This window comes from Heptranchias perlo, chromosome 28 (genome assembly GCF_035084215.1).
Source record: "Heptranchias perlo isolate sHepPer1 chromosome 28, sHepPer1.hap1, whole genome shotgun sequence".
NCBI classification, from domain to species: domain Eukaryota; kingdom Metazoa; phylum Chordata; class Chondrichthyes; order Hexanchiformes; family Hexanchidae; genus Heptranchias; species Heptranchias perlo.
The window spans coordinates 7,355,455-7,379,040 of record NC_090352.1 but is presented as its reverse complement, the minus strand read 5'-3'; the positions used below and the strand labels follow the sequence as shown (position 1 = coordinate 7,379,040).

General features: G+C 46.8%; 1 protein-coding gene across 1 annotated transcript in view; it reads left to right on the top strand.

Moving 5' to 3' along the window:
- Positions 1-23,586, top strand: part of LOC137344812 (GAS2-like protein 2A) — a 77,271-nt gene that overhangs the window by 30,313 nt on the left and 23,372 nt on the right. The window contains exons 4-5 of the mRNA XM_068007985.1: positions 1,763-1,859; positions 4,944-5,244. Coding sequence (XP_067864086.1) covers positions 1,763-1,859; positions 4,944-5,244 — 398 coding nt within the window. The remainder of the gene's footprint in view (positions 1-1,762; positions 1,860-4,943; positions 5,245-23,586) is intronic.

Below are 23,586 nucleotides of genomic sequence, written 5' to 3'. Positions count from 1 at the left end.
AACCACAACACTACTGTATCCTTGATGGACACCAAATCACTGTGGCCTTTATATAGAGTGCTGGTTTCTTCATATAAATTACCCTCTGTAAACCTGAGCTCATCCAAAACGCTGCTGCCCAAATTCTCACCAAGTCCCGTTCACCCATCACCCCTGTGCTCGCTGACCTACATTGGCTCCCGGTCTGGGAACTCCTCGATTTTAAAATTCTCATCCTTGTTTTCAAATCCCTCCATGGCCTCGCCCCTCCCTATCTCTGTAACCTCCTCCAGCCCTACAACCCTCCGAGATCTCTGCGCTCCCCCAATTCTGGCCTCTTGTGCATCCCCAGTTTTCATTGCTCCACCATTGGCGACCATGCCTTCAGCTGCCTAAGCTCTGGAATTCCCTCCCTAAACCTCTCTGCCTCTTTACTGCTCTCTCCTCCTTTAAGATGCTCCTTAAAACCTAGCTCTTTGACCAAGCTTTTGATCACCTGTCCTAATTAGCTCTTTACGTGGCTCAGTGTCAAATTCCTTCTGATAACACTCCTGTAAAATGCTTTGGGACGTTTTACTACGTTAAAGGCACTACATAAATGCAAGTTGTTGTTGTATAATGGAGTTACATAGTCTAACTGATTGTCTTATGATTGGCACATGTTATACATGTTGATGGGTGACGTGTACATATTTTCCCACAATGGTTGCTCGACCATCACTGCTCGTGTTAAAATGTGCAGAGGCTTTAAGAAGGAGTCAGTTTTAGAAGCCATTGGCCATTAATTGCCCATGCCTCACAAGCAATAATTAAAATGCTTTATAGACCATGAAGGTACTTTTGTTTAAGAAATTGAATACTTTGAGAAGTGTTTCAGCCCACTTTGAAGACAAAGTGCTTCACAAATTGCTGCTCTTGGAATTCCTTGAGGAAGGAGCTAAATTACATTGGTTATATACTTGAAAATTGAAAATTTGCAGGACTATGGGGAAAGAGTGGGGGAGTGAGACTAATTGGATAGCTCTTTCAAAGAGCCCGCACAGGCATGATGGGCTGAATGGCCTCCTTATGTGCTGTATGATTCTATGATTATTGGATGATAGCGATTCTAGTGGGTATCATTTACTTGGACTTTCAGAAAGCATTTGATATAATTCTGGATGTGAGGCTGTTAAAGAAGATTTAAGGCCCATGGAAATACTGGTAGAGTGGCAAACTGGATTGAAAAATGGCTTGGTAATCAAATCCTAGTGGTAAGTGGTGTTTGCACAGAGGTAGTATGGAACAGCAGTGTCCATTAAGCCCTGAGGAGCAAGTGATAATGGTCATTTTTGGTTCTGAAGGACTGGGTAAGGTAGAAGTTAAAGGAAAACAGCCAGCCTTCAGCATGAATTTTATCAGTGGTGCTCATAGGTCCCAGTCTCACTGTTGCAGGAAGGCATTGGATGGAGTTCCTTTGCTTCTGTGGAGAGTACAAAGGGCCAGACCACAAGACCACTCCTTTAACGCAGTCACAGTCATCACCATCATCTCTCTCTGTTCATCAAAGTGGGTGAGAAGATTTTATTTGTACTTCAGAAATGGGTTCCATATTTTGACACTGAAATCCTGTGTCCGATTCCGACATAAATTTTGATACAAATTGATTTCAGGCACTATAAAGGTTTTGTTTTAGAAATGAAGACGTTCAAAATATAAAATAATTTTTGCTTATTGGTAAAGACAAGAGATAATTATTCTCAGGCTTCACTCCTGATTTGCTTTCTGCCCTTTTGTTTTGTAGATTTTACGGAATCATGTGATGGTGCGAGTGGGTGGGGGATGGGACACCCTTGAACATTACCTTGACAAACACGACCCCTGCCGCTGTACATCGCTCAGTAAGTGCCTGTCGGTCAGGAGCTACTGACTAAAGTGATAGGGGTAGAGAGAAGGGAAGACTGAGATATAGAAATAAATGTGTGTAAAACAGTCTTCTATTTCAAAATCTAATCGTTTTGGTGTCTGGTTTACACTTTAGAAATTCTTAGTCAACTGCTCAAAAAACGATCCCGAGACACATATCACCGTTCCTTCATTGCCACTGGGTCAAAATCCTGGAACTCCCTACCTAACAGCACTGTGGGAGCACCTTCACTTTGTCAAGGGCAAGTAGGGATGGGCAATAAATGCCGGCTCTGCCAGCGATGCCCACACCGTGAGAATGAATTTTAAAAAAAGACCAGTCTAAGGGAACTAATTGACTAACTTTCCAAATTCCTTACTTTGGTCTGGTTGTGATCTGCACATACTTGGTTAGGTAACCCTGTCACCTTTCACCCTTCATCTTTCACCCTCCGCCAGGCATTAGGCCTCTTATAGCCACTATCAGACTGATCGAGGGAGGAAGGATAAAATTCAGCTTTGGGATGGTAGCAGATCGGCCGCCCGTTATACATCCAATGGAAAGGGAAATCGGGCGGGGCATTTAACGAGGGGTCAATCTGCTACTGCCCGTTTTGAATCCCTGGCGAAATTGAATATTAACCCCAGCTAATCAGAACCACTCAGCATGGATTTCTAAAAGGTCGGCCATGCTGAACCAACCTTGTAGAACTCTCTGAATAACAGAGAGGACAGATAAGGGAAGTGCATTGGATGTGGTTTATATGGATCTACAAAAAGCATTTGCTACGTTAGCATTTAAGAGATTCATTACAAAGATAGTGGAACATGGAATTAAGGAGGATGTAGCCACAAGGATAGGGAGATGGGTTCAGAGGGCAGAGAGCAAAGGATCTAAGTTGAAGGGAAGCTTCTCAGACTGGAGAGGTACCGTGAGCAGTGTTCCACAGGCATCTGTGTTGAGCTGCTGTTATTTATTATATATATTAGTAATCTGGAGTTGGGAATTGAGAGAACAATGTTGAAATTTGCTGATGACTCTAAATTATGGGTATGGCAAATTGTGAACAGGACTGTGAAAGAGTGCAGGAGGGTATAGGCTGGCAGGATGGGCAGAGAGGTGGCTGGATGCAGATCAATGCAGTGAAATGTGGAAGTAAGAAGAGGGGAAAGAAGAAAGGAAAGAAATGGTAAGATTTTAAGTGGAGTAGAGGGACAAAGGAACTTTGGTGTGTAGATACATAGGTCATAAAGGTGGCAATACAAGTAGATAAGGACATAAAAATGGTATTCAGAATCCCTGATGTGTTTTCTATAGGCACGGAATACAAAAGGAGGGAGATAATATTAATGTTAGTTAGGCTGTAGTTGGAGTATTGTGTGCAGTTTTGGGCACCCCATTATAGGAGTGATATAAAAACAATGGGAATGCAAATTTACTAGGATATTACCAGAGATGAGGGGTTACAGAGATACTTGAGAAGTTAAGGTTTTTTTAAAAACTAGAGCTGAGAAGGTTGAGAGGTGACCTGATAGAGGTCTTCAAGATTATGAAGAGTTACGATGAGGTAAATAGTGATTGCTTCCTCTGGTCAGTGAGACAGTAACAAAAGGGAACTAATTTAAAATAATCACGAAAAGCCATCTCTGCTGCTTCCTCCCCTTTCCCCTTGCCCACCAAACCAAACCTACCCCAGGATCCCCTACTCTAGCCCCACGTGTTAATCTACTTTCTGTCCCATCTCCCCTCATACCCTCTCAAATCTCCTCATCCATTAGGCCCATCTCCTGTTCCCCTGCTCCCATTCCCACTAAGCCGCTGATCTAACTAACTATGTTAACCCCATTCTAACTAACATTGTAAATTTTTGCCTCTCCTTAGGCAATGTTCCCCTCCTTTTCAAAACTGCCATATTCACCCCTTCCTCAAAAATCCCACCCTCGACCCCTCTATCCCTGCAAACTACCACAGTATCTTCTACCTCCATTTACTCTCCAAATTTCTTGAATGTGTTGTTGCCTCCCAAATCTGTGGCCACGTTCTGCAACTCCATGTTTGAACCTCTCCAATCAGATTTCAATCCCTGCCAGAACATCAAAATGGGCCTAACTAAAGGCACAAATGACATCCTCTGTGACTGTTACCATAGTGCATTATCTCTCCTTGACCTCTGCAGCCTTTGACATGGTCGACCACACCATCCTCCTCCAACGCTTCTCCTGAGGTGTCCAGCCCAGTGGGGCCGCCCTTGAGAAGCTTAATTTCTCAAGTCTCTCTCCATAACTGTGACCCCTCATCCACTCTTTGCTATCTGATCGTAGCCAGATCATCTCCGGCAATGGCTTCTCCTGCCCCCACACTATTACCTCCAAGGACCTATCTTTGGCCTGCTCCTCTTCCTCATCTACATGCAGCCCCTAGGCAACATCGTCCACAGACATAGCGTCAGGTTCAACATATACACCGACGACACCCAGTTCTTCATCTCCACTACCTCTCTCGACCTCTCCACTGCCTATGTGTTGTCATGCTGCTTATCCAACATCTAGTCTATGAGTCGCAACTTCCTCCACGTAAACATGGGAAGATTGAAGCCATCATCTTCAGCTCCCACCATAAACTCCTTACCCTGGCCACTGTCTCAGACAGAACCAGACCGTTTGCAACCTCGGCATCCTATTCGACCCCGAGTTGACCTCAAATCCTCCCCATCAGAAAGACCACCTACTTCCACCTCGTAACATTGCCCACCTCTGTCCCTGCCTCAGCCCATCTGCTGACCAAGTCCCGTTTAGAACCCGCCTAATTTTCGCTCCATTGATTTCAACGAAAATCGGGGCGAGCTGTATAATGGGCGGGCAATGGGTTCTGCCAGTTTACTGCCCAGGCGGTGAGGGTGCAAATTACGCCCAATGATTCAGGTCCACAGCATACCCAGTCACAGTCTCACACGTGCACACCAACCATTTCAGAAACACTGGCACGCACCCAGTCACACAGCAATCGGCTATTGAGTCACACAGATGGCAATAGACTACCAATAATCGACTAATAACGTCATCCGTTGAATTTTTAACAGCTCACAAGCAGGTGTCCAGATTCAGCAGCCCGCACAGGGCCGCCACCCCTGTCCACGAGATCAAGGCTCGCTTGCCACCGAGGACAGACCAGACAAACAAGCCGCAGACAGCACTCATTCTGTCAAGATCTCAAAGTCCCATGCCTCCAGTGGAGTGGCGACTAACCACACCGTCTGCTCTTTCTCTGAGGAGTCACAGTGCTGCTGTTCGGCCCCTGTCGCCAGATGTTCAGGTACGAGGTAACTCAGCCACGAGGAATCCTCGCGACAAGTCAGAGCCACGGCAACTCTTTCAAACCAGGTAGGAGAATAGTATCGCGCACTTAAACGTAGCACGCACAGCTGTTCTACCGAGGAAGGTTGAAGGTTCTTTATTAAACTGCAATAACAATCTTTACTGCTTCCTATCTTAGTTTATTTTCATACATATCGATATATATGACACAAATCTTCACCATGTTCTATTTGTTAGTAAGAAAGACTTGCATCTATATAGCGTCTTTCACGACCTCAGGACATCCCAAATCTTTAGAGCAAATTAAGTACTTTTAAATTTGAGGGTATGGTAGCATAGTGGTTATCTTTTTGGACTAGTAATCCAGAGGCCTGGACTAATAATCCAGAGTTCAAATCCCGCGATGGTAGCTGAGGAATTTAAATTCAATTAATTAAATAAATCTGGAATTAAAATACCAATATCAGTAATGGTGGCCATGAAACTACCAGATTGTTGTAAAAACCCATCTGGTTCACTAATGCCCTTTAGGGAAGGAAACCTGCCGTCCTTACCCGGTCTGGCCTGTATGTGACTCCAGACCCGCAGCAACGTGGTTGATTCTTAATTGCCCTCTGAAATGGCCTAGCAAGCCACTCAGTTGTAAAATCTCGCTAAAAAAAGTCATAATAAGAATAAAACCGGACGGACCACAAGGCACCGGACACGACAAAGGCAAACCAAGTCCAGTCGACCCTGCAAAGTCCTCCTCACTAACATCTGGGGACTTGTGCCAAAATTGGGAGAGCTGTCCCACAGACTAGTCAAGCAACAGCCTGACATAGCCACACTCACAGAATCATACTTTTCAGCCAACGTCCCAGACTCTTCCATCACCATCCCTGGGTATGTCCTGTCCCACCGGCAGGACAGACCTACAGAGGTGGCGGTACAGTGATATACAGTCAGGCGGGAGTGGCCCTGGGAGTCCTCAACATTGACTCTGGACCCCATGAAATCTCATGGCATCAGGTCAAACATGGGCAAGGAAACCTCCTGCTGATTACCACCTACTGCCCTCCCTCAGCTGATGAATCAGTCCTCCTCCATGTTGAACACCACTTGGAGGAAGCACTGAGGGTAGAAAGGGCACAGAATGTACTCTGGGTGGGGGACTTAAATGTCCATTACCAAGAGTGGCTCGGTAGCACCACTACTGACCGAGCTGGCCAGGTTCTGAAGGACATAGCTGCCAGACTGGGCCTGCGGCAGGTGGTGCAGGAGTTCCTCAGGGCAGTGTCCTAGGCCCAACCGCCTTCAGCTGCTTCATCAATGACCTTCCCTCCATCATAAGGTCAGAAATGGGGATGTTCGCTGATGATTACACAGTGTTCAGTTCCATTCGCAACCCCTCAGAAAATGAAGCAGTCCGTGCCCGCATGCAGCAAGACCTGGACATCCATGCTTGGGCTCATAAGTGGCAAGTAACATTCGCACCAGACAAGTGCCAGGCAATGACTATCTCCAATAAGAGAGTGTCTAACCACGTACCCTTGACATTCAACGGCACTACCATCACTGAATACCCTACCATCAACATCCTGGGGGTCACCATTGACCAGAAACTTAACTGGACCGGCCTCATAAATACTGAGGCTGGGTATTCTGTGGCGAGTGACTCACCTCCTGGCTCCCCAAAGCCTTTCCACCATCTACAAGGCACAAGTCAGGAGTGTGATGGAATACTCTCCACTTGCCTGGATGAGTGCAGCTCCAACAACACTCAAGAAGCTCGACACCATCCAGGACAAAGTAGCCCGCTTGATTGGCACCCCATCCACCATCCCAAACATTCACTCCCCTCACCACCGGCGCACAGTGGCTGCAGTGTGTACCATCCATAGGATGCACTGCAGCAACTCTCCAAGGCTTCTTCGACAGCACCTCCCAAACCAGCAACCTCTACCACCTAGAAGGACAGGGGCAGCAGGTACATGGGAACAACACCACCTGCACGTTCCCCTCCAAGTCACACACCATCCCGACTTGGAAATATATCGCCGTTCCTTCATCGTCGCTGAGTCAAAATCCTGGAACTCCCTTCCTAACAGCACTGTGGGAGAACCTTCACCACACCGACTGCAGTGGTTCAAGAAGGCGGCTCACCACCACCTTCTCAAGGGCAATTAGGGATGGGCAATAAATGCCGGCCTCGCCAGCGACGCCCACATCTCATGAACGAATAAAGAAAAGTGTAATCGCTGTAATGTCTAGTAAGCTCCCACAAACAGCAATGAAACAACCGATCATCTGTTTTAGATGTTGGTTGAGGGATATATATTGGCCAGGACATCGGGGAAATTCTCCTTCTCTTCTTCGGATAGTGCCGTGGGATCTTTTACCTCCACCTGAGAGGGCAGTTGGGGCCTTGGTTTAACGTTTCATCCGAAAGACAGCACCTCCGTCGATGCTGCACTCCCTCAGTACTGCGCTGGAATGTCAGTCTGGATTATGTGCTTAAGTCCCTTGAATTGGACTTGAATCCTTGACTATCTGACTCAGAGGCCACCCACTGAGTCACAGCTGACGCTGTTCCTGATTTAGTCTGTGTTGCCATCTCCATCCAAAATCTGCTTATAAGGTTTGTATCTACCTCAGCCCAGTGCCTGTAATAATGGTTTCACTTTATTACAGCTCACCTACAGTTCCCATTGAATCCCTCACCAAATAAAAGCCCCTCGTTCATCCTATGAACACAATCCCTTGAAATCTCACCAGGATGGCTCCTCACAAGCAGATGGTGATTAGTCTGTGCAAGACATTGGTTAGGCCACAGATAGGGCAGTGTGTGCAGTTTTGGGCACCCCCATATAGAAAGGTTATTGGAGACATGGATAAGTTACAACATAGGTTCACCAGGGTGATATCAGACTGAGAGGATAGAGAGACTGGGAAAAACTAGGGATGTATTCAGAAGAGCAAACAGCTTAAAAGTTTATATTATGAGGACAGATTGCATAAACTTGGCTTGTACTCCCTTGAATATTGAAGATTGAGGGGTGATCTAATTGATGTGTTTAAAATGATAAAGGGATTTGGTAGAGTAGATCACTATCAAAGTGAGAAACTATTTCCTCTAGTGGGGGAATCCAGAACAAGGGACCATAATGGGCCAGATATTGCTGGAGGGGGCATTTTGCTGGCATGACCCATTAGTGAGACTTGTTCATGCACGTTTAGGTTTTAAATTTTTTTGCCTACAAAGTTGCTGGAAGCTCGAGCTGCTAACAGGCAGGTTGTATAACGGGCGGGTTGTATAACGGGTGGGTTTGTATAAGGAGCGGGTTTGTATAACGGGCGGGTTGGTATAACGGGCGGGTTGTATAACGGGCGGGTTTGTATAAGGAGCGGGTTTGTATAACGGGCGAGTTGTATAACGGGCGGGTTTGTATAAGGAGCGGGTTTGTATAACGGGCGAGTTGTATAACGGGCGGGTTTGTATAACGGGCGAGTTGTATAACGGGCGGGTTTGTATAAGGAGCGGGTTTGTATAACGGGCGAGTTGTATAACGGGTGGGTTTGTATAAGGAGCGGGTTGTATAACGGGCGGGTTTGTATAAGGAGCGGGTTGTATAACGGGCGGGTTTGTATAACGGGCGGGTTTGTATAATGGGCGGGGTTGTATAACGGGCGAGTTGTATAACGGGCGGGTTTGTATAAGGAGCGGGTTGTATAACGGGCGGGGTTGTATAACGGGCGAGTTGTATAACGGGCGGGTTTGTATAAGGAGCGGGTTGTATAACGGGCGGGTTTGTATAAGGAGCGGGTTGTATAACGGGCGAGTTGTATAACGGGCGGGTTTGTATAAGGAGCGGGTTGTGTAACGGGCGGGTTTGTATAAGGATCGGGTTGTGTAACGGGCGAGTTGTGTAACGGGCGAGTTGTGTAAGGAGCGGGTTTGTATAACGGGCGAGTTGTGTAACGGGCGAGTTGTGTAATGGGCGGGTTTGTATAACGGGCGGGTTTGTATAACGGGCGGGTTTGTATAACGGGCGGGTTGTGTAACGGGCGGGTTGTGTAACGGGCGGGTTGTGTAACGGGCGGGTTGTATAACAGGCGGGTTGTGTAAGGAGCAGGTTTGTATAACGGGCGGGTTGTATAACGGGCGGGTTTGTATAAGGGGCTGGTTTGTATAATGGGCGGGGTTGTATAATGGGCGGGTTTGTATAACGGGCGGGTTGTATAAGGGGCGGGGTTGTATAACGGGCGGGTTGTATAACGGGCGGGGTTGTATAAGGGGCGGGGTTGTATAACGGGCGGGTTGTATAACGGGCGGGGTTGTATAACGGGCGGGTTGTGTAACGGTCGGGTTCGTATAACGGTCGGGTTCGTATAACGGTCGGGGTTGTATAACGGGCGGGGTTGTATAACGGGCGGGGTTGTATAACGGGCGGGTTGTGTAACGGGCGGGTTGTATAAGGAGCGGGTTTGTATAACGGCCGGGTTGTATAACGGGCGGGTTTGTATAAGGAGCGGGTTTGTATAAGGAGCGGGTTGTATAAGGAGCGGGTTGTATAAGGAGCGGGTTGTATAACGGGCGGGTTGTGTAACGGGCGGGTTGTATAAGGAGCGGGTTTGTATAACGGCCGGGTTGTATAACGGGCGGGTTTGTATAAGGAGCGGGTTGTATAAGGAGCGGGTTGTATAAGGAGCGGGTTGTATAACGGGCGGGTTTGTATAAGGAGCGGGTTTGTATAAGGAGCGGGTTGTATAACGGGCGGGTTTGTATAAGGAGCGGGTTGTATAACGGGCGGGTTTGTATAAGGAGCGGGTTTGTATAAGGAGCGGGTTGTATAACGGGTGGGTTTGTATAAGGAGCGGGTTGTATAACGGGCGGGTTGTATAACGGGCAGGTTTGTATAAGGAGCGGGTTTGTATAACGGCCGGGTTGTATAACGGGCGGGTTTGTATAAGGAGCGGGTTGTATAAGGAGCGGGTTGTATAAGGAGCGGGTTGTATAACGGGCGGGTTTGTATAAGGAGCGGGTTTGTATAAGGAGCGGGTTGTATAACGGGCGGGTTTGTATAAGGAGCGGGTTGTATAACGGGCGGGTTTGTATAAGGAGCGGGTTTGTATAAGGAGCGGGTTGTATAACGGGTGGGTTTGTATAAGGAGCGGGTTGTATAACGGGCGGGTTGTATAACGGGCAGGTTTGTATAAGGAGCGGGTTTGTATAACGGGCGGGTTTGTATAAGGAGCGGGTTTGTATAACGTGCAGGTTTGTATAAGGAGCGGGTTGTATAACGGGCGGGTTTGTATAACGGGCGGGTTTGTATAAGGAGCGGGTTTGTATAACGGGCGGGTTGGTATAACGGGCGGGTTGTATAACGGGCGGGTTTGTATAAGGAGCGGGTTTGTATAACGGGCGAGTTGTATAACGGGCGGGTTTGTATAAGGAGCGGGTTTGTATAACGGGCGAGTTGTATAACGGGCGGGTTTGTATAACGGGCGAGTTGTATAACGGGCGGGTTTGTATAAGGAGCGGGTTTGTATAACGGGCGAGTTGTATAACGGGCGGGTTTGTATAAGGAGCGGGTTGTATAACGGGCGGGTTTGTATAAGGAGCGGGTTGTATAACGGGCGGGTTTGTATAACGGGCGGGTTTGTATAAGGAGCGGGTTTGTATAACGGGCGGGGTTGTATAACGGGCGAGTTGTATAACGGGCGGGTTTGTATAAGGAGCGGGTTGTATAACGGGCGGGGTTGTATAACGGGCGAGTTGTATAACGGGCGGGTTTGTATAAGGAGCGGGTTGTATAACGGGCGGGTTTGTATAAGGAGCGGGTTGTATAACGGGCGAGTTGTATAACGGGCGGGTTTGTATAAGGAGCGGGTTGTGTAACGGGCGGGTTTGTATAAGGATCGGGTTGTGTAACGGGCGAGTTGTGTAACGGGCGGGTTTGTATAAGGGGCTGGTTTGTATAAGGGGCTGGTTTGTATAATGGGCGGGTTTGTATAACGGGCGGGTTTGTATAACGGGCGGGTTGTGTAAGGAGCAGGTTTGTATAACGGGCGGGTTGTATAACGGGCGGGTTTGTATAACGGGCGAGTTGTGTAAGGAGCGGGTTTGTATAACGGGCGGGTTTGTATAAGGGGCTGGTTTGTATAATGGGCGGGGTTGTATAATGGGCGGGTTTGTATAACGGGCGGGTTGTATAAGGTGCGGGTTTGTATAACGGGCGGGTTTGTATAAGGGGCGGGGTTGTATAACGGGCGGGTTGTATAACGGGCGGGTTGTATAACGGGCGGGGTTGTATAACGGGCGGGTTGTGTAACGGGCGGGTTGTGTAATGGGCGGGTTCGTATAACGGGCGGGGTTGTATAACGGGCGGGGTTGTATAACGGGCGGGTTTGTATAACGGGCGGGTTGTGTAACGGGCGGGTTGTATAAGGAGCGGGTTTGTATAACGGCCGGGTTGTATAACGGGCGGGTTTGTATAAGGAGCGGGTTGTATAAGGAGCGGGTTGTATAAGGAGCGGGTTGTATAAGGAGCGGGTTGTATAACGGGCGGGTTGTGTAACGGGCGGGTTGTATAAGGAGCGGGTTTGTATAACGGCCGGGTTGTATAACGGGCGGGTTTGTTTAAGGAGCGGGTTTGTATAACGGGCGGGTTGTATAATGGGCAGGTTTGTATAAGGAGCGGGTTGTATAACGGGCGGGTTTGTATAAGGAGCGGGTTGTATAACGGGCGGGTTTGTATAAGGAGCGGGTTTGTATAAGGAGCGGGTTGTATAATGGGCGGGTTTGTATAACGGGCGGGTTTGTATAAGGAGCGGGTTTGTATAAGGAGCGGGTTGTATAACGGGCGGGTTTGTATAACGGGCGGGTTTGTATAACGGGCGGGTTTGTATAACGGGCGGGTTTGTATAACGGCACAGCGAGGACAACAGGGCGTCTGGGACCTTGGTGAAGAATGGGACAAACAGGGTGTCTCCTTAAACAATGAGATTTAAGGATTGAGAAATAAACAGAGGAAGGACTGTGATGGAGGGTGAATTAGAGTGGGTGAATTCAATGTCAAATCATGTACTGAAAGAGAAATAGAGAGAGAAAAAAGAGAGAGAAAGGAAAAGTAAGAAAAACAATTTAAAATAAAAACAGAAAATGCTGGAAATACTCAGCAGGTCAGGCAGCGTTTGTGGAGAGAGAAACAGTTAATGTTTCACGTCGATGCCCTTTTGTTTGGCATTTTTAAAATTTCCTAAAACAACTCACAACCTGAAGGAATGCGACTCCACACTTATTATTGTTCACTCTCTGGGCAAGCGAGGTTGATTGGCAGTCATAAATAATTACCACGTTGTTAAAAGGGTACTTATGCTGTTAATTACTAGACTTAACTTTCTGTGGCGAGTTTAATGGGCAATTAATGTGCAAATCATAGAATCATAGAAGTTTACAACATGTAAACAGGCCCTTCGGCCCAACATGTCCATGTCGCCCAGTTTATACCACTAAGTTAGTCCCAATTGCCTGCTCTTGGCCCATATCCCTCTATACCCATCTTACCCATGTAACTGTCCAAATGCTTTTTAAAAGACAAAATTGTACCCGCCTCTACTACTCCTCTGGCAGCTCGTTCCAGACACTCACCACCCTTTGAGTGAAAAAATTGCCCCTCTGGACCCTTTTGTATCTCTCCCCTCTCACCTTAAATCTATGCCCCCTCGTTATAGACTCCCCGACCTTTGGGAAAAGATTTTGACTATCTACCTTATCTATGCCCCTCATTATTTTATAGACTTCTATAAGATCACCCCTTAACCTCCTACTCTCCAGGGAAAAAAGTCTCAGTCTATCCAACCTCTCCCTATAAGTCAAACCATCAAGTCCCGGTAGCATCCTAGTAAATCTTTTCTGCACTCTTTCTAGTTTAATAATATCCTTTCTATAATAGGGTGACCAGAACTGTACACAGTATTCCAAGTGTGGCCTTACTAATGTCTTGTACAACTTCAACAAGACATCCCAACTCCTGTATTCAATGTTCTGACCAATGAAACCAAGCATGCTGAATGCCTTCTTCACCAACCTATCCACCTGTGACTCCACTTTCAAGGAGCTATGAACCTGTACTCCTAGATCTCTTTGTTCTATAACTCTCCCCAACGCCCTACCATTAACGGAGTAGGTCCTGGCCCGATTCGATCTACCAAAATGCATCACCTCACATTTATCTAAATTAAACTCCATCTGCCATTCATCGGCCCACTGGCCCAATTTATCAAGATCCCGTTGCAATCCTAGATAACCTTCTTCACTGTCCACAATGCCACCAATCTTGGTGTCATCTGCAAACTTACTAACCGTGCCTCCTAAATTCTCATCCAAATCATTAATATAAATAACAAATAACAGCGGACCCAGCACCGATCCCTGAGGCACACCGCTGGTCACAGGCCTCCAGTTTGAAAAACAACCCCCTACAACCACCCTCTGTCTTCTGTCGTCAAGCCAATTTTGTATCCAATTGGCTACCTCACCTTGGATCCCGTGAGATTTAACCTTATGTAACAACCTACCATGCGGTACCTTGTCAAAGGCTTTACTAAAGTCCATGTAGACCACGTCCACTGCACAGCCCTCATCTATCTTCTTGGTTACCCCTTCAAAAAACCCAATCAAATTCGTGAGACATGATTTTCCTCTCACAAAACCATGCTGACTGTTCCTAATCAGTCCCTGCCTCTCCAAATGCCTGTAGATCCTGTCTCTCAGAATACCCTCCAACAACTTACCCACTACAGGTGTCTGTAGTTCCCAGGCTTTTCCCTGCCGCCCTTCTTAAACAAAGGCACAACATTTGCTACCCTCCAATCTTCAGGCACCTCACCTGTAGCTGTCGATGATTCGAATGTCTCTGCTAGGGGACCCGCAATTTCCTCCCTAACCTCCCATAACGTCCTGGGATACATTTCATCAGGTCCCGGAGATTTATCTACCTTGATGCACGTTAAGACTTCCAGCACCTCCCTCTCTGTAATATGTACACTCCTCAAGACATCACTATTTATTTCCCCAAGTTCCCTAACATCCATGCCTTTCTCAACTGTAAATACCGATGTGAAATATTCATTTAGGATCTCATCCATCTCTTGTGGTTCCGCACATAGATGACCTTGTTGATCCTTAAGAGGCCCTACTCTCTCCCTAGTTACTCTTTTGCCCTTTATGTATTTGTAGAAGCTCTTTGGATTCTCCTTTGCCTTATCTGCCAAAGCAATCTCATGTCCCCTTTTTGCCCTCCTGATTTCTCTCTTAACTCTACTCCGGCAATCTCTATGCTCTTCAAGGGATCCACTTGATCCCAGCTGTCTATGCATGTCATATGCCTCCTTCTTCTTTTTGACTAGGTCCTCAATCTCCCGAGTCATCCAAGGTTCCCTCCTTCTACCAGCCTTGCCCTTCACTTTATAAGGAATGTGCTTACCCTGAACCCTGGTTAACACACTTTTGAAAGCCTCCCACTTACCAGATGTCCCTTTGCCTGCCAACAGACTCTCCCAATCAACTTCTGAAAGTTCCTGTCTAATATCATCAAAATTGGCCTTTCCCCAATTTAGAATTTTAACTTTTGGGCCAGACCTATCATTCTCCATAGCTATCTTAAAACTAATGGAATTATGAACACTGGTCCCAAAGTGATCCCTCACTAACACTTCTGTCACCTGCCCTTCCTTATTTCCCAAGAGGAGGTCAAGTTTTGCCCCCTCTCTCGTCGGGCCATCCACATACTGAATGAGAAATTCCTCCTGAATACACTCAACAAATTTCTCTCCATCCAAGCCCCTAATGCTATGGCTGTCCCAGTCAATGTTGGGAAAGTTAAAGTCCACTACTATTACCACCCTATTTTTCTTGCAGCTCTCTGTAATCTCCTTACATATTTGCTCCTCAATTTCCCGTTGACTATTTGGGGGTCTGTAGTACAATCCTATCAAAGTGATCTCTCCCTTATTTTTCAGTTCTACCCATATAGACTCAGTGGGCGAACCCTCGGATATATCCCCTCTCACTACTGCCGTGATGTTCTCCCTAATCAAGAACGCAACTCCCCCTCCTCTCTTACCTCCTGCTCTACCTTTCCTATAGCATCTGTACCCTGGAACATTGAGCTGCCAGTCCTGCCCCTCCCTTAGCCATGTTTCAGTAATAGCTATAACATCCCAGTCTCATGTACCCATCCATGCCCTGAGTTCATCTGCCTTGCCCATCAGACTTCTTGCATTGAAATAAATGCAGTTTAATCTAGACTTCCCTTGGTCTTTGCCCTGCTTTCTCAGACCATCTGTCCGGTCATGTTTTGTGCACTCTCCCTTACTGCCTTTTGTTTCTGTCACCACTTTATTTCCCACTGACTTCCTGCATCGGTTCCCATCCCCCTGCCACATTAGTTTAAACCCTCCCCAACAGCACTAGCAAACACTCCCCCTAGGACATTGGTTCCAGTCCTGCCCAGATGCAGACCGTCCAATTTGTACTGGTCCCACCTCCCCCAGAACCGGTTCCAATGGCCCAGGAATTTGAATCCCTCCCTCTTGCACCATCTCTCAAGCCACGTATTCATCCTAGCTATCCTGTCATTCCAACTCTGACTAGCCCGTGGCACTGGTAGCAATCCTGAGATTACTACCTTTGAGGTCCTACTTTTTAGTTTAACTCCTAACTCCCTAAATTCAGCTTGTAGGACCTCATCCCGTTTTTTACCTATATCGTTGGTACCTATATGCACCACGACAACTGGCTGTTCACCCTCCCCCTCCAGAATGTCCTGCAGCCGCTCCGAGACATCCCTGACCCTTGCACCCGGGAGGCAACATACCATCCTGGAGTCTCGGTTGCGTCCGCAGAAACGCCTGTCTATTCCCCTTACAATCGAGTCCCCTATCACTAAAGCTCTGCCACTCTTTTTCCTGCCCTCCTGTGCAGCAGAGCCAGCCACGGTGCCGTGAACCTGGCCGCTGCCACCTTCCCCTGGTGAGCCCTTCACTTCGACACCAGTTCTTCTGCTACCCACTGTTCAGTGGAGGTGACTGAGCCGACTTCTCCCAGAATGCCCCTCTGTCTCCTCTGCTGGATACAGGAACTTCATGAAAATCACGGCGAGGTTAAGCGTGAGATGCCGTTTTCGAGAAGCTAACGGCGGAGCGGCGCAAATCGTCCAGCAACTTGTGGCGATTCGCAATTCACGGGATATCTCTTCCTCTCTACAAGTTGCTGGCCGGTTTGCGCATTAATAACAGCGTGCATCGTTCAGACACTCTTATTTTTTCAGTGAAATCTGTCCCCTTCTTAAAATTAGAGCCAGGCCATTTAGCAATGAAATCAGGAAGCATTTTTTCACACACAGGGTAGTGGAAATCTGGAACTCTCGTCCCCAAAAGACTATGGATACTGGGTCAATTGAAACTTTCAAGACTGAGATAGATAGATTTTTGTCAGGTAAGGTTATCAAGGGATATGGATCAGTTGCAGATCTAATTGAAGGCAGAACAGGTTCGAGGGACTGAATGGCCTACTTCTGACCTGTTCCTAAGTTTCTAATTGAGCCAAGCTGACACTTGAGTTTTACTTTACTGTTTCGCTGGACATCATTATCTGGTCTGTCAAACTCTGCCACCGACATAGGAAAGAATCCTCGTAACTTTTCTCCATGTTTTGAATTTAAAATCCTGTCAGGGCTTTTCTGACCTGATCCTCTGTGACTCCGAAGTGGGTAGTCGATGATGAATTAATATCTCCTGCGAGGTGACCAGAAATTAAAAGTCCGAGGCCATTTTCCTTCCACACGTAGTCCCTCCTGACAGCTCAATTATCTTAGCTGTTAACTCCCTGCAAGAGAGGGCATTTGCCTGGATCAGATACTTTATACAGGTTCACAGCTCACTGCATGCAATCATCTTCCACGTAATGGGATAGACATTGTGGTCAGTGAAGGGTGATTATAAAAAACTATCAGACTTGAGGGGCTGGATGGCCTACTCCTGTTCTTAGGGTGGGGGGAGAGGGGCGGGGATTTATTAGAGGTGTTGAAGATTTTGAAAAGGTTTTGAAGGGTAAATAGTGAGAGATTATTTCCACTGGGCAGTGAATCAGTAACAAGGGGATAGAAACTTGGCATCACCGCCAGAAGCATAAAAGGATCGGTTAGAAGTTTTCTTTTTGTACAAAGTGATAGAGTCCCCTCTGCAAATAGCGGACGTGTTCATGCTAACACGATTTGACCGCAATACACAGTGGATGGTAAAACCATCATAGGTTGTATCAGTGAAATGTAAGAAAGTAGGAACAGGAGTAGGCCATTCAGCTCTCCGAGCATTCAGTTAAATCATGGCTGATCTGTATCTTAACTCCATCTACTCGCCTTGGTTCTGTAACTCTTAATACACTTGTGGAAATGCATAAACCTTCACTACCCCAATATTCTGTACTTGGTACACCTCTCGTCCCTGGGTTTCGGGTGCCATCACCAGTATTACTAGTACCAACCCTAGGAGCCCTCCTCCGTCAGGTTTACACTCCACTTGAGTGGGGTACACCCGCACCATTGCCCTGAATTGGCAAGGGGTGATGTTCTTGTTTGGTAACAGCCGGTTGGAGGTACCACCTCCATCATGCCCACAGGTCAGGTTCACCCTCAGTTGTTGATTCGTTATCCATAAGGGTACTTCCCCTGCCTGTATCCCCTTGTATACAAGTTTCTTAATAAATTCTCGCATGTCTGAATTAAGTGTTTGGGTGTTAATGCATTGTATAGAATAAGTAATATTAAGTTTAAGTTTTCGACACACTTGCCTAGCAAAAATCTACCAATCTCAGTTTTGAATGTTTCAATTGACCCCCAGCCTCAACAGCTTCTTGGGGGAGAGAGTTCTGGATTTTCACGACCCTTTGTGTGAAGAAGTGTCTTGGTTGAACTTAACCAACAGCGCACAGAGAACCTCGTCTGACCATCAGAATATGTTTCTGCACATCGTGGAAAATTTCCAACTCTCTCCTATAATTGTTAGCATCAGAATTGATACCAATGCTAAGAATCTCATCACTAAGGTAATCGCACTCCGACCCGATGCGAACAGCTGATTGAAGCTGCTTGAAGACTTGAAATCAGCGGAGCTTTTTAAATGGCCAAGTACAGGGGATTGAGACATTGGGTGAATCTTCATAATTCGGTTTCCCCATTGTCAAAAATTTGTTGAACTGCCCGAAATAGCTGGGGCACTTCATACATTATAAGTAGCGCCTTTGTAATTGATGTCTATGGAACTGGCAAATGGTTAGCACCCTTTGCTCAATATAGGCAGCTGTCCATTGGTGAGTGTGGATGGTTTAAGTGGTGGGGACTGTATTAGAATTTGGAATGCGTTACCTCAAGTAGCTGTTAAAGCCAACACAATCATGACATTTAAAAGGAACTCCTGAGGAAGAAAAATATTAAACGGATGCGGAAAAAGAGCAAGGATTTAAGATTAGTTAGGCCTGACGTGCAGCTCGTATCAGCACAGCTATGATGGGCAGAATGGCCTCCTTCGAGACTGAGGTTTCTATGATTGAAGCCCCCAGCTAGACCTGATTCTAGAGGGAGCAGAAACAAAAGCAGAAAATGCTGGAAACACTCAGCAAGTCAGGCACGGCATGTGTGGAGAGAACAGACAAGTTAATGTTTCCAGCAGCTGCCCTATTTTATTTTTTTTGATTGGTGAGGGAGCGACATGTGCAGGGAGTGGTGTAAGAAAAGGATAAATGGTCAGCTATTGTGAAGGAGGAGCTGGATCACAAGGTAGGCCGGATGGGCGGAATGGGCTTTTGCTGCCCCTGAAACCTACCTCTTTGACCAAGCTTTTGGTCACTTTGGCTCGATGTCCGTGTTCTTTGTCTGATTGCGCTCCTGTGAAGTGCCTTGGAACATTTTACCACGTTAAAGGTTTTAAGGAGCAGCTTGAAGGAGGAGAGAGGTAAAGAGGTTTAGGGAGGAAATTCCAGAGTTTGGAGCCTAGACAGCTGAAGTCACGGCTGTCAATGGTGTGGCGAAAGAAATCAGGGATGCACATTGGTGCACATATGAATGCAAGTTGCTGTTGTCTGTTCTTGTGTCCAGTCGGGGGAGGCTGCACTGAGTGAGGTGAGGGACACCTCTGTGTAGGCTGTAAACATTGCTCCAAGGTGCTGCTCTCTTCCAGAAACATTACCTTCCTTGGACCCTCCGCAAGGAATTGCTAGGGTTTTGGTTTCTCGTGCAGACACACTGTTGTCACCAAAGGTCTCCCTTGTGTCGGATAAAGAGTTTCTTCTCTACTTCCCTGAAGGCAGTGGCTCATGGGATACATCCACGCCTGCACCTGCCCCACTGAGTCATTCAGGTAACCCATCTTCATGTGTGAGTGTCCACAGGCTATTCTTCCATGAGGGGAAGAATCACAACCAAGCCTGATCAATTGAGTAGCATGGGTTACTCTCTGGAGTTTAGAAGAATGAGAGGTGATCTCATTGAAACATATAAGATTATGAGGGAGCTGAGAAATTATTTCCCCTGGCTTGAGAGTCTAGAACCAGGGTGCAAGGTCGCAGGATAAGGGGTCGGCCATTCAAGACTGAGATGAGGAGGAATTTCTTCACTCAGATAAGAACATAAGAACATAAGAAATTGGAGCAGGAGTAGGCCAATCGGCCCCTCGAGCCTGCTCCGCCATTCAATAAGATCATGGCTGATCTGATCCCAACCACAAATCTAAAGAACACAAGAAGTCGAAGCAGGACCCGGCCACATAGCCCCTGGGCCCTCTCCGCCACCCACAGGGCATTGACCGATCCGAACTCAGCTTCATGTCCAATTTCCTGCCCGCTCCCCATAACCCCTAATTCCCTTTACTTCTAGGAAACTGTCTATTTCTGTTTTAAATTTATCTAATGATGTAGCTTCCACAGCTTCCTGGGGCAGCAAATTCCACAGACCCACCACCCTCTGAGTGAAGAAGTTTCTCCTCATCTCAGTTTTGAAAGAGCAGCCCCTTATTCTAAGATTATGCCCCCTAGTTCTAGTTTCACCCATCTTTGGGAACATCCTTACTGCATCCACCCGATCAAGACCCTTCACAATCTTATATGTTTCAATAAGATCGCCTCTCATTCTTCTGAACTCCAATGAGTAGAGTCCCAATCTACTCAACCTCTCCTCATATGTCCGCCCCCTCATCCCCGGGATTAACTGAGTGAACCTTCTTTGTACTGCCTCGAGAGCAAGTATGTCTTTTCTTAAGTATGGAGACCAAAACTGTATGCAGTATTCCAGGTGCGGTCTCACCAATACCTTATATAACTGCAGCAATACCTCCTTGTTTTTATATTCTATCCCCCTAGCAATAAAAGCCAACATTCCGTTGGCTTTCTTGATCACCTGCTGCACCTGCATACCAACTTTTTGATTTTCTTGCACTGGGACCCCCAGATCCCTTTGTACTGCAGTACTTTCCAGTCTCTCGCCATTAAGAAAATAACTTGCTCTCTGATTTTTCCTGCCAAAGTGCATAACCTCACATTTTCCAATATTATATTGCATCTGCCAAATCTCCACCCACTCACCCAGCCTGTCTATATCCCCTTGCAGGTTTTTTATGTCCTCCTCACTCTCTACTTTCCCTCCCATCTTTGTATCATCTGCAAATTTTGATATGTTGCACTCGGTCCCCTCCTCCAAATCGTTAATATAGATTGTAAAGAGTTGGGGACCCAGCACCGACCCCTGTGGAACACCACTGGTTACTGGTTGCCAGTCCGAAAATGAACCATTTATCCCAACTCTCTGCTTCCTGTTCGATAACCAATCCTCCACCCATGCCAGAATATTACCCCCAATCCCGTGATTTTTTATCTTAAGTAATAATCTTTTATGTGGCACCTTGTCGAATGCCTTCTGGAAGTCTAAATACACTACGTCCACTGGTTCCCCTTTATCCACCCTATACGTTATATCCTCGAAGAACTCAAGCAAATTTGTCAGACATGACTTCCCCTTCATAAAGCCATGCTGACTTTGTCCTATTAAATTATGTTTATCTAAATGTTCCGTTGTGAATCTTTGGAATTCTCTACCCCAGAGGGCTGTGGATGCTGAGTCATTGAATATATTCAAGGCTGAGATAGATAGATTTTTAGACTCTAGGGGAATCAAGGGATATGGAGATCAGACGGGAAAGTGGAGTTGAGGTCGAAGATCAGCCATGATCTGATTGAATGGCGGAGCAGGCTCGAGGGGCCGTATGGCCTACTCCTGCTCCTATTTCTTATGTTCTTATGTTTCACCTGATATCTGCACACTTGCATTTTCAGTAGGGGGAGGTGACTGACTAACAGTCGGGAATCCTAGCTGATTATTGTCCCTCTCCGTTTATATCAGCCTCATGGAGCACTGACCAAGGATTGAATCCAGGCCTTCATTAGCTGATAATAAGGCTATATTTTAAGCATTTATATCTTCCCTTAATTTTTGTTACTGTCTCCCTTCCCCCATTCCCTTTGAGTCAGTTCACATCAGCACTTGATACAGGGTAAAGAAACCTGCTCCCCGGCCTCCATCGATGCTGCTGTTTAACTGCCCCCTCCCCTCCCCCCCGCCCCCCCACCCCAGGAAGCAGGCACGAATGGCCCATGGTGATTTGATCACCGGTTTCTCTTCCTCTGGCAAAGTCCGTTAGCTCTGCTCAGTGTTCGAATGTTTCACGCCAACTGGCAAAGCCAGAAAACAAATAAATCAGTTATCATAATCAGACTGACCACAACTCTGCACTCTCCCCGTCACATCTTGCTGTTCTCTGTCCATTCCCACTCTTTCCTTTGATTTTTCTGTGCAGTCCCATCATCTCAACTTTTCCCGTACATAAAGTCTTTAAAAAGAAAGACTTGAATTTATATAGCGCCTTTCATGACCCCAGGACAGTGTTTCACAGCCAGTGAAGTACTCTTGTGTAGTCATTGTTCTAATGTAGCAACCACATTAAAGCCACATGGGGCTATCTGTAAGGAATCTCTGCTATAAATACATTGTTATATATATACACATATAAATATTATAGTGGGAGCACCTTCACTGCACGGACTGCAGTGGTTCAAGAAGGCTGCCCACAACCACCTTCTCAAGGGTGACTAGGGATGGGCAATAAATACCGGCCTGGGCAGCGAAGCCCACATCCCGAGAATGAATTTTAAAAATGTATATAATAACATTTGGCTAGTACAATGGGCTGAATGGCCTCCTTCTGTGCTGTAAAGTTCTATGATGCTACAACTCTATGTGCTTCATTTATCTCCCCTGTTTCTTCTCCATTAAGATGTATTTTGATTCACAATCTCCACGCACATAAGTGATGAGATGCAGATGAATGGCCTGTTTCGCACCTTTACAGATAAGGATATTTAATGGTGATTATTCATCTAAATGGGTCCATTTAACAGCTCATTATGTGCTACATATCCAACCAGTCATGACGTTAATCTGTCTGGGCTGCCTGCTAATGTTTGCGGAAAGCAGCGCTTTACTGTACAAATTAGTTTTGTGTTCAACATCATCCTTATCTGCTCCCGCCTCTAATTAAAGGGGAATCGCTTTCACTGAGGCTGCGTTTAGACTGCCGCTCCTGGTCTCAGTGTCAATTCTAGCTGGCTAGTATCCTTGTAACACTGGCTGGCTGCAAGGGTCTATGCTTCTGGCAGGCAGCATGTCGGAGTCCATGAGGAAAGGGGAGAGGGAAGACATCAGAAATTGGCGGCCCATTTCCTTGCTAAATGTCGACTACGAGATTCTGTCTGAGGTCATCACCAACAGGCTCAAGTCTGCTCTGGAGCGGGTGATCCACCCGGATCAGACCTGTACTGTACCCAGCAGGAAGATCTCTGATAGCCTTGCGCTGCTCAGGGATACGATTGCCTACGTGCAGGACAGGGGGGTGAACACCTGCCTCATCAGCTTAGACCAGGAGAAGGCCTTTGATAGAATATCCCACACGTACATGATTGACGTGCTCTTCAAAATGGGGTTTGGGGAGGGATTCCGCGATTGGATCCAACTGCTCTACACGGACATCTGTAGCGCAGTCCTAATCAACAAGTGGGAGTCGGAGAACTTTCCAATCAGATCTGGAGTTGGGCAGGGCTGTCCTCTCTCTGTGGTTTTGTTCATATGTTGTATCGAGCCGTTTGCCGTGTCCATCAGAAAGGATGCAGGTATTGGGGGGGGTGGTGGTGGGGGGGTGCTGACGATCCCAGGCAGCGGAGGAGCTCAGGTTAAGACCTTCCTGTACATGGACGATGTCACTATCTTCTGCTCGGATCAGCAGTCGGTCCACACACTGATGGGCATCTGCGACTATTTCGAG